We start from the raw sequence: 15460 nt of genomic DNA, 5'->3' as shown, positions 1-15460 counted from the left end.
TCAGCAGAACATGACAAGAAGGCCTCCTCCAAATTCTACAATAAGATGAAAATTGCTTACAAAAGCAAAATTTAGACCCTATGGACTGTGAGCAATTTGCACGTTTGCTGTAAAACAAATACAATATATCCAAACTATTCAAAAGGGAGTAATAACATTTACTAAAGTGAGAATCTTATTTTTATGGGAAGGATAATTTACCATGTAAAAATAAATACACTTCTGGGAGAGAAGTAATTTTTAATGTACATGTTAGAAATAAAATACTCAATATTTGTCAAATATCACTTAAAATGCTGCAGAGAAATTTTCCTGGAAGTGATAGGAAAAGTTTGAAGAACTACATTTCTTTCCGGTAGCTATATTATCCAATATAGAAATTAATATAAATCAAAAAAATTTGAAATAGTTTTTGATGATGAGGAAAATTAACATGACACTATTTTCATATAAATCTCTTTCATAAAAATTGTCTTTCTTTTTAAATGAAGGTGAGAAATTTTTAAGCTGTGATTTTCTATTAAATATAGTTGAATCTCATCTTTCATCTTTGGAGATGCAAAAGATTATTATTTTCTTTCATTCAATTTATGAAAGTTAGGCTAGTAGAATTTCCCACAGTCGCCTTTTGATTATTTGGGATCCAAACTATTTTTGTTAAAACAAGGTTAACGGATTGAGGAGGAAATTATCTTTTTAAAAATCTTCTCTTTCAATAAACAATTTTAGAAACTTACTGTAAACCTTAAACATCTTAATTTTATTTGCTTATAGAAATGTATATTTCATTCAGTTGATGTTAACTTTACTTTCAAGAAATTAATTTTCCATAAATGTGTTTTTATCCAAGTCATATATTTGCTATAGTAGTAGTTCTATAAGCCTGACATTAGCCATTCAAAGTGATTTTCAGAAATCAGAAATTAAAATTGGTACACTATTTCTTTTTATAATACTCTTTGAGAAGAATTCGACACATTCTACAAAATTTCCTTTCACTTGTCCTAAAGTGCCCCTTGATACAACACTGCCTGGTGTCTGCCTATAAGTCTTCTGGCTTCCCAATCACATAATTAATTTCTAGTCCTTTTCAGTGATGCCTTCTTATTTCCAGTCAGTTTCTTATTTTAAAAAAAATTATTTATTTTAAAGAATTGTAGTAAAATACATGTGATACAAAATTTACCATTTTAACCACTTTTAAGTGTACTCTTCGGTGACATTAAGCATCTCATTTTCTTTTCCCATAGCAAAGCAACAATTCCTCTGACTTCCTAAATTAGGTAGCAGGATGAGTCTTCTCAAGAAAGTAACTTGGTCATAGACTAAGAGATGATGAAAAGAGTTTGGGAAATCAAGCTGTGGCTTTTGCTTTGATTTGCTGGCTTGCTAGGGGGTTCTAGAGATTTTAAAAAACCCCTCATAATTGCTGAGGATTATTAGATAAATATTGGTGTAAATTGTTGAAGATGAAAGTGCTAAGAGCTTAAAGGGATTCAACCCTTGTAAAAGGGCTTAGGAAAAGGCATTTATTTATCTTTTGAGCACTTTCAGGTGAAGTTGATGTATCTTCCCCTTAAGTAATGAACTCCAATTTGTACTTAAAAAAATTCTACCCCTCAATTAATTGTTTGTTGACTATTTATTAATATGTACATATGTCTCTCTAACATTTTCCCCAGTAGATACAAAGCTCTGTCATCACCTTTACCCTCAATTAAATGATCTAGATTATAAAATGTTTACTATGAATAACTCTTGAGTACTAGTTACTCTTAACAATTCAGAGTTCCTTCTTAACTCATTGTCTTACTCAATACTCACAAATTCCTTTATTCAAAGACCACTAAACAGTCTTGGTAAAGGTTAATATGATTATAATCATCTGGCCAATTATTGGTTCATTTTGTATAATTATAATTTTCATATTCTACTTGGCAGGGATTGAATATGGAACTGGAAAACAGTGGCCAATCACAGTGCCTCACTGTTTTCAGGAAGTCAAAGACATTTATGACGTGACATTGTATTCAGAAATGACATGCCTGTTAGTAAATATTGCATATCATCATCAGAGGGCCATATGGAACACGATAGAGATGCTGAAGAAAAGATTTGATGATACGAATTGATTTGATTATGGTGGGGAAACTATGTTAATATTATTATTTCTCCAGACAGCATCAACATGTCACATTATGGAATCAGATGCAGACGATAAATGTTAATTGAGCCTTACTAGGCGTTAAAAATTATAAACGGCCTTAGCTCTCCTACTGGTTTTATCTGGGCAACTTCACCTTTGTGTCTCTAGGTTTCTCATCAGTTAACTAAGGCTAATAATAAGCATATCATATATTTCTGTAAGGCTTTAGTGAAATAATATTTGTGACAATGTTAGTAAACTTCCAAGCTCCACATGACGGTTAATTCTTATGGTTGTTAAAATCTTTTAAGAAGATAGTATAAAGCAATAGAAAAAGAACAAAAGAAGTTGGCAGTTTAGTTATGTTTTCTTTGCCATTCTCTAGCCTCATGGTTTTGGTGATGTCAGTTAACTTTTGTAATCTTGCCAACCTCAGATGATCAAATGAAGATATTTGGGCGAATCCTTTTTTAACTTTACTTAATAACATATGTAATTCTTATTAAAGGTTAATTGCTAAAGGACAAGATGTGCCATTATCTATTCTTAAATGATTCTCTTGCTTGAATCGTGCTAAAGGGGTATCAGATAGAAAGGACAATGACAATGATATGAATTGAATATGCTTGCTTTTCATTCTCCAGTGCAAATGCTGGCCTGGATTCCAGCTGAAGGATGATGGTAAAACATGTGTAGACATTGATGAATGCTCTTTGGGCTTTCCGTGTAGCCAGCAATGCATCAATACATATGGGACCTACAAGTGCCTCTGTACAGATGGATATGAAATACAACCTGGTAACCCAAATGGATGCAAATCACTCTCAGGTATCGAACTGAACTTGTCCACTGATGCAACCTCAGTTATACACATGGATCCTGCATTGTATAGTCATTCTTTTTGAATTCACTCCTCTTTGCTGTTTCTGTGAAATCAAAATTCTTTCCTACTTACCTTGATACGGGAATCTGTCACTCTGATTTTGTGTGCTGTCCACCAACTGCTCTGTTTGTAATAACACTGCATTATAGTCTTCTGAATTATTTAGTGTTTTCTAGCTTTTGAGAGTGCTCACAAGTAAGAACTATCTCTAGCACTGCTTCCTGCTGAATCACAGGTTCTTAGCAACAGGTTTGGCCAAGACTATTGAAGAGCCCATTGTGGCAGTGTTGTAATAGTTTTTCCTTCTCTCCTACACCACACGCATTCATACATGCATGCCAAGGAGAACAATAGGTCAATGATGATAGTAATAATGGTGACAACAATAACAATAAATCAGTTATGTAAAACTATTTGAATTCTTTCAGTGATTCAGCAAATATTATTAAACTTCTGTTTGTTTCAAGCAATGTGCTTGACTTTGTAAATTAGAAAATTCAGTAAAACATGGCCCATAACTTAAAAAATATTGTAAGTCATGAGAGGAGAAAATCAGACATGTTAAAATGATACAAAGCAATATATAATAATGAATGTTAAAATGGGCAAAATAATGGTAGATAAGGTATCTCTATCCTCCTTATGTCATTTTTGCAGATAATGAATTACATAGCATTACCTGTTTCTCATATATATGTATCTTGGTGACAATGTTTAAAACTTTAGATGTTTTCTTATCTAAATACCTGGGACAGGAATTATAAAATTATTTTTTAACAGGTTAAAACTTTGCACATTATGCAGAAAAAAATAACTTGTTTCAACTTTTATTCCACTTTTACTTCCTTTTGGAATATTTATCTATGAATCTATTTGTGTATTATTTGGAGCTCATTGTTTTATTTGCCAACATACCTGTTTTTGGCCAGCTAACTGTTTGACACATCATGCATTTAGTGACATGCAATAAGGAGAAGAGATAAAATCTAAAAAACTACTCAATGTTTCCATTACTTTAAACCTTTCATAGAGAATTGTGCAAAGGAGATGAATGCTAATCATTATAATTTGGGTCTTGCTATAGCATGTAGCCATGCTGTAGTTGTTTCCCATTAGCAATAATAATGAGAAGCTAATAAAAATTTTGATACAAAAAATATGTTCTTGAAGTGGAAATCTTTTGCTAAGGAGAGGCTAGATTTTTCACAACGTTGCTGAAGTATAATTGACAAATGACATTGTCTAACTTTAAGGTGCAGGACTTGTTGATTTGATACACTTATATACTGCAGTATGATTACCACTGTAGTGGTAGCTATATCCCCATCACTTCACATAATTGTGATTTCTTTTTTGTGGTGAGAACATTTAAGATCTGCTCTCTTAGCAGCCGTGTATATAGTACAGTGTTGTTATCTGGAATCACAATGAAGTACATTAGATCCCCAGAGCTTATTTATTTTCTGACTGAAAGTTTATATTCTTTAGTCAACATCTCCCCATTTCCCTCACTCTTCAGACCCTGGGAACCACCAGTCAATTCTATGAGTTTGGCATTTTTAGATTCCCCATATAAGTGATATCATATTCATATAGTATTTGTCTTTCTCTGTTTGACTTATTTCACTTAGCATAATGTCCTTGAGTACCTTCCAAGTTGTCACAAATGACAGGATTTTATTCTTCCTCATGGTTGAATAATATTCCATTCCATTCCATGTTCCTTATCCATTCATCCATTGACAGACAGTTTGTGTCCATACCTTGGCTATTGTGAATAATGCTGCAATAAACATGGCTGTGCAGATATATCTTTGATACTCTGTTTTTGTTTCCTTTGGATATATACCCAGAAGTGAGATTGCTGGATCATATGGTAGTTCTACTTTTAATTTTTTGAGGAACCTCCATACTGTTTCCATAGTGGCTGCACCAATTTACATTTCCACCAATAGTGCACAAGTGTTCCCTTTTCTCCACATCCTTGCCGACACTTATCTCTTGTCTTTTTGGTGATAGCCATTCTAACAGATGTGGGGTACTATCTCATTGTGATTTGATTTGCTTTTTCCTGTGATTTATGATGTTAAGCATCTTTTCATGTACCTGTTGGCCGTTTGTATGTCTTCTTTGGAAAAAAATATCTATTCATTTCCTCTGCCCAGTTTTTAATCAGATTGTTTATTGATTTGTATGAGTTCTTTATATATTTTGGATATTAACCCCTTATCAGATACATGGTTTGTAAGTATTTTCTCCCATTCTGTAGGTTATCTTTTAATTATGTTGATTTTTCTTATGCTGTACAGAAGCTTTTTAGTTTGATATAGTCTTACTTACTTATTTTTGCCTTTATTGCTTGTGCTTTTTGTGTTATATTCAAAAAGTCATTACCAAGGCATATGTCAAGGAGCTTTTTCCCTATGTTTTTTTCTAGAAGTTTTATGGTTTCTGGTCTTACATTTAAGTTGTAAAGAATAGAACTGCCTAAGTATTGAGGTAGAATGTGACTGATTAATTTTATATTTTTTCATGTAGAACTGTATTGGCAGAGATGGCAAGGCACCTTCAACTTGAGAGCTGACTCTGTCGAGTAGGGTTCTGCGTCTCAGTTTAGCCTCAATAGGAAGACTGGAATCATTGATTAGCACACTGCCGTCACTGATGGAAAGGGATGTCCAGCATGTGCGACACACATTTCTAATCCCTGACATACAGTATGCTAAAATATAAATATAGTACTCTACATATTAGATATTTACGGTGAAACTAAAGGAGGAAAAAAGTAATAATTTTGAACATAAATTAAACAAAGGGAACAATAACTCTGTAAAATGAATTATTTGCAATAACATCCACATCAAATTACATAAAATGACTACTTTTTTCATTGCTTTTTCTAATTTCTGCTGACATTATATTTGCTTACCTGGCAACTATGTATATGAATACATTTTAGAAACAAAGATATTTAAAAAGAGTTTGAACACAATTTTTATTGAATTAAGATTATAGCAATCAAGAATGTAGTCAAATTGACTTTAAATTACTCAGATATATGTTCAAATAACTATGCTATACAAAACTTTCTGAATATCTTTTATTTAAGAATACAGTTTGTTTCCAAATAAATTCTGAGCAGAAAACCGAATCTAAAGATTTATATGATCTTCATATATATGGAGCATGGTCATATTCTTATTATTATCTTTCCTAAATTCTAGAACATATGAGATTCTAAAACATGTTAGTCAAACTATCAGCAGGAAATAAAGACTATTAAAGGATTAAAAAATAAATCTCATGAGGAAAGGTAAAATTAATAGACAAAGATTCTAGAACCTGGAGTTCAGAAATTATTTAAGAAAAGCCCCCAAACAGATGAGCAAAGTTTATGTATGCAATGACACTCTTGGCCTTCACTAAAGTTGTTCTGAGCATATAAGTTGGTTATTTGATGATAAAGAATTTTCTGATTATATGAATGTTTAGCTGTACTGTAGGTTTCTTAGATAGGTGTAGATTATCCTTTTCTGAAATTAATTTAAAAATCAGTTTATAACAGCAGATATTTTCCACTAATTTCAAATAAATTAGATATTTTAATGTTCAAGAAAATTAAGAGAAAGAGAAGGATTTAGAATCATCTAGGTTTCTGTACTGCATGAGTATATGCTATCCTTTCATTTAATTATCAACTGAGGAGCTCAGTATGAGTTTTTAAGCATTAATCTACCAGAGGGCACTGCATTTGAATTTACATTGCTGCAGAAACTAAACTGAAACTAAGCAGAGTTGAAAATCATGAATATTGAATGTCTAATATGTTTTTTTGTCTTGGTGTTTAGATGAAGAACCTTTTCTAATTCTTGCTGATCATCATGAGATAAGGAAAATTAGCACTGATGGCTCCAACTACACACTTTTAAAACAGGTATGACATTCTTATGATGATTTCATAATATTTGATATGGTCACTCAGATATACATTAGAGCTGTAGAAATATTTCACAATTAGAATTGATGAAGCACTTATTCATGGATACATGCATGTATGTATATGAGATTACCATAAACTTTTTGTTTGAATTGTCTAGGTGACGCTCCCAACTTGTCACATCAGACTATATAAAAGAAAGTAAAAGATGCAGACTATAATGAACGCAAGGAAAAAACTATGTTAAGCATAACTAGATTAGAGAAAGCATAAAATTCTCTTTTAAGGTATTTTGCGCATTACCCAAATTGGTTTTTTCCCTCTTGGGATTTAAAAATAAACGCCTTTTCTGGAACTTCAAGTTTCTGCTCATAGAACCAGGAAATAAAATGAGATTGATGATCCCTTGCCTTTAAAATCTGGAATTAGCAAGGGAGCAAAAGCATGATGTAACCCCGTCATGGTTAAAAGGTTGTGAGGCACATATTTTTAGTCTTCCTCTCTTCATCCCTCAACCCAGCCACTTTAAGAGAATCTGCACTCATCTGTTTTGACGCTTGAACCTAGTGTCAGAGTTTATTCATATATGTTATTTAAGATGAAAAGATATGATCTCCACTTTTATGACAAGATAGAAAACTGTGAATTGCTCATCTCAACTTTTTTCTTCCAGTCTGCAGTGGAGATAGCATAAAATCAAATCATTAAAAATAGAGCGATTACTATATGGATTAGAGAAATCACAGTTATAGCATATTTTTAGTTATCAGGAGACATAGCTTCCTTGGAAAGATTTAGTTTTGTCTTTCCTGCTACAAAATTCTCTTTGCCCCCATACTGTATAATAGTGACATGAATATTTGAAAGCACTGCCTAGAACAAATGTGCCAAAAATGGCGATATTTCTTGTTTTCGTAGCATGTTTATACCAGTGTTAGTCATAGACGAAGAAGGCCATTCATGCGGTGATTTTCAGCACCATAAAGAATACTTACTTAACTAAAATTATGTTTGCCACCTACTGATGGATTCCTCCACTGCTAGTATGAGTTTCATTCATTTTGCTTAAGGATTTAATCTAAAGTGCAAATGTTCATTAGCAAATGTGATATTGACTCTTCCTGACAGAGTTAGATTTTCCAGCTTTTTTCTAAGTCATAGATCGAAAATGAAAATTTCACATTAAAATCCAGATTTCTGGCTACTCATGAAAACATAGGAAGGTGTAGCACTGCTGGGCTCACATCCCTGAATAGCCACAATCCAAGCTGTGTAGCAGCTGCCATTTTGACATAAAGCCCACGCCTTGCAATTCACCGGAGTCCTCGAACTTTCCGTGCGCTTACCACTTGCATACCTGCCGTATTTGTGAATGTCTGTGAGGTTTACACTCTTACTTTTCACTTTGGAGTGTGCCACAACATTCGCTGTATCCTACTGCCTTTCTCTCTAATTCTGGAACTTAGGAGATGGGTTAAATGTAAGATATTTTCATGTTGTTTATAAAAACGCAACAGAAATCTATTTAAAGTATAAGAATTAGACAACTATCTCTTTAAGAGGTGAATAATATAAGAGAAGTATCGTTAGGGAGAAAGTTTAAAATATACATACCTGCTTTAAAATGGAAAATTTTTTGCTTCCAAAATGGTTTTCTACATTATTTAACTTAATTTAATTCTTTTTTTTTGTGCAGTTAAATTTTAAGCTTGTATCAAACTTACAAAATATTGAAAATGATCTCCTGGGGCTGGCCTGGTGGTGTAGTGATTAAGTTCGCGCACTCCACTTTGGCAGACCAAGGTTCATGGGTTTGGATCCTGAGTGTGGACCTACACACCGCTCATCAAGCCATGCTGTGGTGGCATCCCACACACAAAATAGAGGAAATATTGGCACAGACGTTAGCTTAGGGGCAATCTTCCTCAAGCAAAAAAAAGTAGGAAGATGGGCAACAGATGTTGGCTCAGGGCCAATCTTCCTCACCCCAAAAAACCCAAAAAAAGAAAAAAGAAAAAAATAAAATGATCTTTCTCTTGAGTATTTCTCCACATCCTCTCTAAGCCTCTCTATACCCTCAAAGTTAGGTGCACTGGCTGCTGATTTCCTTCTATGGTCTCTGGAACAGGGACACAATTATTTTCTCTCTACTAGGTTTTGTCTTTTAACATGTCTTCCTTTTAGACTGTGCTATCTTAAAGAGAGAAAGTTCTCTCTTTAGACTACCCTATTTATAAGCTCAGCTAAACCACAAATTTAACTCAGGCAGCAACAATATTTATTGACTTCATGAAAGAACTACAACAGAGCTTCAATGATAGCTTCTTGCTTTATTTCCAACTCCGTGCCTCAGGATATTTTTGCTGATATCCCTTTTGTTGCTTTTCGTGACTAATATGCTATCAGAGATTGTTCTTAATGGAACAAAATGGGTTTTTGCTCTATACATCATTTAAGTCTATACCTAAACACTTTAATGCACACTTTCAGATGGCACTTTTTTTCCTGGTGGTATCATTTTAGACTATTGCCAATCACTAGTATCTAAATGGGGGTAAATGTCAGGCAATTTCTTAGTGTAGTATTTATGGAAATGAAGAGGGAGTGAGGAAGATGAGAAAGCTCATGAGAACTCTGAACACTTGTGTCTTTGGAGAGTGTTTGTTGATGGTGACCACTGAATAAGGAAATAGAGACCCAAAAAACTGAAGACAATCCTTACATCTGGTTTTCCCTGTGGTCTGCTAAGAATGTATCATTTCTGTCAAGAATATTTTCAGCCACAATTTCATCATAGCGTTATAGAAATTTTCAACGAGTTCTATGCAGTAGAAACCTTTTTTCTCCCTCAGAGATTTTGTGTCCATATGCAAAATAAAGTAGAAAATGGAAGTAATTATCTATCCATATTCTCTGTCAGTCAAAATAAATGAAAAGACAACATCTTTGCCTTAATTATTTGGGAATTTTGTGTGTAGGTGATTAGGAAGAACAATTTACCCTAATATCTTGAGTTTTATTACATTTGTTGTAGTCAGTAATAATCTCCTGAAGCTTTATAGCATAAAATTATAACAACTGGTATAATTTTTTTACCCTATATATTTTAAAACATAGTTGTAACTGTGGCAGCTATAACATAAATTCATACACTACTTTTAGAAAGTGCACTTTAATAATATGGATTTTAGAAATTAAAATTAATCAAGTAGCTTCCCAATATGTTATCCAATTCAATTCTAACAGTGCCTTTTATTCCAGTAAAATTGTATAGAGAAAGAAAACACAATTTCCTAAATTAGTCATCTTGAACCAAAGGGTGCAAATCTTCAGCTATAGAAATGAAAGAAGCAAATAGGATTTTGATGAAACCGATTTTCAGCTCTGAAACCACTGGGATGACTCTAGTTTTTAGACAGTATTTTGACCATGTCCTTGGCTATTTTAATGTTCCTTTTATATAATTCTGCAAAGAGAGAATTGCACTGTTTTCTGTGGGGATTAAGGGTAAAGCTGTAGAAAAATGACCAGCTTGGCTTGATAGATATGTCAGAATTCAGGACTTCAATTCCTCTGCATTTACAGCTTTAATTTATTATGGTTGACTTGCTAAATTTGGCATTGGATTTTCATTATCTAAATTGATTATTGTAAAGAAAGGAATAGGATAATTCTTCCATGACAGGGGATTGTGGGTAAATCTTTGCCAAAGTAAGAGACAAATTTCTCTCTACCTTTCCCCTATAAAGCTCTAATTTATCCATTTGAATTGCCAGGCTGTCAGAATCCTAACTCATTTGCCTTATTCCTCTGATGAAAAAAGCATTTGAACAGAAAGGATGTTGTCAGCTACTATTGAAATGAATTTATTAAACCCTCTACAGAACTTGAAATATATTCAGTTTATATTTTAGAGCCTTCATTTTACATAGACAACTTCCTAGATATGTATGCTTAAGTGCATTTGGTTTGAGTCCTCTAGTTTTTAGCATATGAATAAATATTTAATGAATCTTTTGAATCAGCGACTGAATTTTAGTTGGGTTTTTCTAGCATTTATAGTCATTATTCTTGATTAGTAATGTTGTCAGTAGGAAGTATACTTGCATTTATTCATCTAGAGGGAGTGAGGAATTTACACCGAATCATGTTTACTCCTTGTATCTCTTGTTAATGACCAATGGCATACAATTCTGTAGAATTGGGCTATTTCAAGTTAACTTTGTAATTAGAAGCTGAAGAAAAAGAGATTGGCCATGTTAAACCAAATAAAAGCATAAGAACCTATGATTTTAACACCATCCCCGCTAGAATTTAGCACTGCTGAGAGAAGAAAAAAGTCAATATTTGCCAGAACCCTTTCTGAGTTGATTCTATACATAGGCCGTCCTTAGTCCTAGGGATTGTTAGAAAGAAATAAAATCTGAACAGTAATGATTTAGTCTTGGCCTGAGTCTTATAAAGAAGTATATAAATCTAATGCAGTATTATTATTATCAAATTCCAAATTTTGAAAATAGATATTGTCACTGAACTCAGATGTGGGAATTACCATGCTTCCTCTCCCTCCTTCCCCAAAATAACCAAAGCAAACAAAAAAACCTATCTCTCTGAAGATGCTAATTCTTATCTAGAGGGGTGCAGCTACTCATAAATGATCCCTAAAATAATCTGAGACTTAACTACAACTTTGGGATGAATATTGATGTAAAAAAGCTTACATCAGATATAAAGACATGGCACAGATATCTTAGGATTTGCCAAGTGTCTATTATTTTTTAATCCATAAGCATTTATATATTAATAAACTATTCAAACCTTAAAATGAGTCAACACAATTGAAATCCTGATCCAAGTATTTTTAGTCCATTGGGGTAGTAAATCTATGGGCCCTGATAATAGGTCAGACTTAAACTAACCCCTAAGCAATCATTTAAACAATTCAACAACTGAGAAGATTCCCACATCCTGATGTACAATCCTCAAATCAAATGAGACGGCGGAAATGCCAAATCCAAGAGCTGTAGCATCTAGACACCCATCAGCTGAATTCATGTTCAGTTTTGTTACCTGCTAAAAAATGCATAATGGTGAGTCTGAAGGGAAGCATTTCCTCACATCTCCACCTCGTGGAATACAAAGATGTTGACCACCCTGTTCCTCTTTGGTCAAAAACTCACGTAAGGTTATAACTTTTAACTTCTAATATGGCACTGTATTGCCTAAGGGACCACTTGAAGCATGAAAAAAAAAAAAAGAAGCAGCTCATTTATGTTGTTCAGACAAAAGCTTTTGTGGAAAGTAAAATTTCTAAAGCTTGTTTTCTGACTTTTATCAGATGGCTATCTAGGGCTCATCTTAAATCTTCTGGGATCTTCTATCTTTCCAATTTAGACGTATGCTCTTCTCTGGCTACTCTACAGAACAAATAATAATGGTATTGAACTTATATTTAATATTAACCAAAAGTGAAAGCCTTTCACTTTATTTCCTTAAAAGCATGTTTCTTTGTTTTTCTTTTACATTACTGGCTATTTAGTTTGGTTTTGTTTTGTTTTTACATTACTGGCTTTTTACTGAAACCATTATCTAGAAATATTCCAAAAATTTTGTGGCCTACTTGGAAAGTATTTTCAAACAAATTATGCAACATCTTAAGTGTATTGCGTAGGGGAAATATAAACATACAACACTTTTAAAAAGAATTGGTGACAAATGCTACCATAATCACTGTCGCTGTTTAGATTCAAAAGGAGATACTGATTCTTATAAACTCTTAAAACATTTAAAAATAAACTATTAACTATTATTCAAACATATTCTTTTTTATTTTTAGGGATTAAACAACGTTATTGCTATAGACTTTGATTACAGAGAAGAGTTCATCTATTGGATTGATTCTAGCCGACCAAATGGCAGCCGCATAAACAGAATGTGTTTAAATGGAAGTGATATTAAGGTACCTAGATCTTACAATGACGGGATTCTTAAACATTTTATTGGTACGGTTGAATTGAGTAGAAAATGTTTTGGATGGTAATGATATGACCCATAGACTGTATTAGGTTGGTTTGAATTTCACATTATGGTGTTAATATGTACTTTAAAGATGAAATATCAGGCTTTTTTATACCTATGTTTCATTATAACACTATTACTTGCAATAAGATAAAAATCAAACTGAGTAAATAAAATTTGGGACTTTATTCACAACCCTAGAAAATGTGATGGATGCTTTCAGCTTGAATGATTAGTACCTGAGATTCAATTGTGCTGCTTTATATAAAAGGAAAAGTTGTCTGAGAATTTGTAATTGAATAAATTAATTATTGGATTGTAGATAGAAATCATAGCACTATTAAAATTAACCTACTGAAGATAGAAATAATTGAATACATTTGTGTAAAATCATGAATGTTCTGATTAGAAAGTATCATAATTACATACATGTCACATTCTAGATATGAGGCACTATTTCTATGTTATCTTGAATTTTAAAATAAAATTGTTTGCATTTTATAAATGCAGTAAAATCTATTATAAAGAAGTTTAAATTTAAGTAGATAGAATCCATCAACTACTTTAACTTTTTTGTATTTATCTATAATATCATACAGAAAGTTTTGGTGAGAATAAGCAATTTTGAAAATGTAAGTGGCATCTTGAAATGTGTATATAAAATGCCAAAACAACCAGTAGGTTGGATTCAAGTGACTCAGAATAACTGTATTTAATGATGATCTGTATAATTAAATATACAGAACAAGGAGCAGATGATTTTTTCTTTTATATTTCTATTCTTTGACAATTTATATAAAAACTATGAAAGTTACTTTAATCAAACATGAGTATATTTTTTTACAAAACATTTAAAATTTTTGGTCACCTTTATATTTTTTGAAGATGCTTGAATAATTTTTAAAATATATTTAATATTTTAAATATATTTGAATGTAATATTTTAAATATTTCTTCTGCCTTGCCATTACTATCCCATTTCTACCTTAAATAACGTCATAACATAGGGTCACAAAATGCATCTTTCTTCCCTTGGGACTACTAATTCACTGATTTTCATTTAAATTGTCAGTCATTCCAGTTTTCCAAATTTGGAATTTAGGGGAAAGAAGAAAAGATGCTTTGCAATTCAGTGCAGTAGATTGATGTCATTAATGGCTGCAAATGTTAGTTACTTTTGTTTGCATCTTTACTGTTGATGGCATTAGGGAAAGGATACCTATCAAATTTCATTAGTGTTTTGTTGTTTCTAACTGTATAACTATTGGCTTCTATATGGCCCTAAAGTTCAATTGCTTCTTTCACATAGTCCTCAAAGCACTGAGAACTCAGAAATAGCAGCCATAGAGATCAAGAAACTTTGGTTATTTCATATGCATCATATTTGTAAGGACAAAGGCTATATCCTTGTTATACCTGATAGTCACAGGGTTAGATTTGAGCACAGCAGTTGTATGAGTATAGTTTTACCCCACTTTGGTTAGCTTAAAATACTTAGTGCATGTTCTCACTTGTGCTTTTTTCTCTCATTGTAGTAGATAATTTAGGTAGGGCAAGAGCAGTTAAGGGAGTGATGAATGCTCTTGGTATTTCCCCCAGAACCTGTTAAAGATAAATACCAATAACTCTATGTGTATGTGTGTGTGATAGAATTTTTGCCCCAAATTTTAAGAGGACAGGTAAACTATAATGAAAATGTGATCAACAACTGTGCAGCCATGCAACAGCTTTTTATTTTGGTGTTTCTTTCTTAAACTCATTTGTAATTACTAGGGGCCTAATTACATATTAGGTAATTTCTCACAGACAAGTGAGTAATTTTTTTAGAGTAAATTGTTCTCTGTTTTATGCTTATCTAAATTCCATTACTAATGTTTAAATAGAATTCTATATCTCTGTAAAAATTAAGAAACAATTGCTCAGTTCTTACTCTAGTCATCTACATTGTTAACTTGTTAAATTCTTATTTTGTTAGGTAGTACATAACACAGCCGTCCCCAATGCACTTGCTGTCGACTGGATTGGAAAAAACCTCTATTGGTCTGACACAGAAAAAAGGATTATTGAAGTATCCAAACTCAGTGGCTTATACCCTACTATACTTGTTAGCAAAAGGCTGAAGTTCCCCAGGGACCTGTCTTTAGATCCTCGTGCTGGGTTTGTAACACACATTGAAAATCTTAAATTAAAGATTAAGACTGTGGATTACATTCAATGTGGTAAATCCTGTCCTGTAGGTTTTAACATGGAAACCAACGTAAAGTGTAAATGAGCAGAAATTCTTATTGAGAAACCAAAAATAGAAATGTGACTGTTACAGTGGAAGAAAAAAAATTAAAATGATGGAGTTTTACAGCAAGGATTTTTTAGTTTTAAATGCAACTCTTTTTCTAACTAATCAATAAATGTATGTGGAAATGAATAGAACATACAGATTTTTCCAATTTTAATGCCTTTAACTCTGGGAAGAAAGGCA

General features: G+C 32.6%; 1 protein-coding gene across 1 annotated transcript in view; it reads left to right on the top strand.

The window, feature by feature from the left end:
* The window catches only part of LRP1B (LDL receptor related protein 1B), a 1825183-nt gene that overhangs the window by 1581361 nt on the left and 228362 nt on the right, over positions 1 to 15460 (top strand). Inside the window, exons 56-59 of the mRNA XM_046659286.1 lie at positions 2791 to 2974; positions 6878 to 6963; positions 12803 to 12925; positions 14960 to 15141. Of these exons, the coding sequence (XP_046515242.1) occupies positions 2791 to 2974; positions 6878 to 6963; positions 12803 to 12925; positions 14960 to 15141 (575 nt within the window). The remainder of the gene's footprint in view (positions 1 to 2790; positions 2975 to 6877; positions 6964 to 12802; positions 12926 to 14959; positions 15142 to 15460) is intronic.

Source organism: Equus quagga, chromosome 4 (assembly GCF_021613505.1).
Source record: "Equus quagga isolate Etosha38 chromosome 4, UCLA_HA_Equagga_1.0, whole genome shotgun sequence".
NCBI lineage: Eukaryota > Metazoa > Chordata > Mammalia > Perissodactyla > Equidae > Equus > Equus quagga.
Note: the sequence above shows the minus strand (reverse complement) of the source record. Positions and strands in the feature narration are given on the sequence as shown.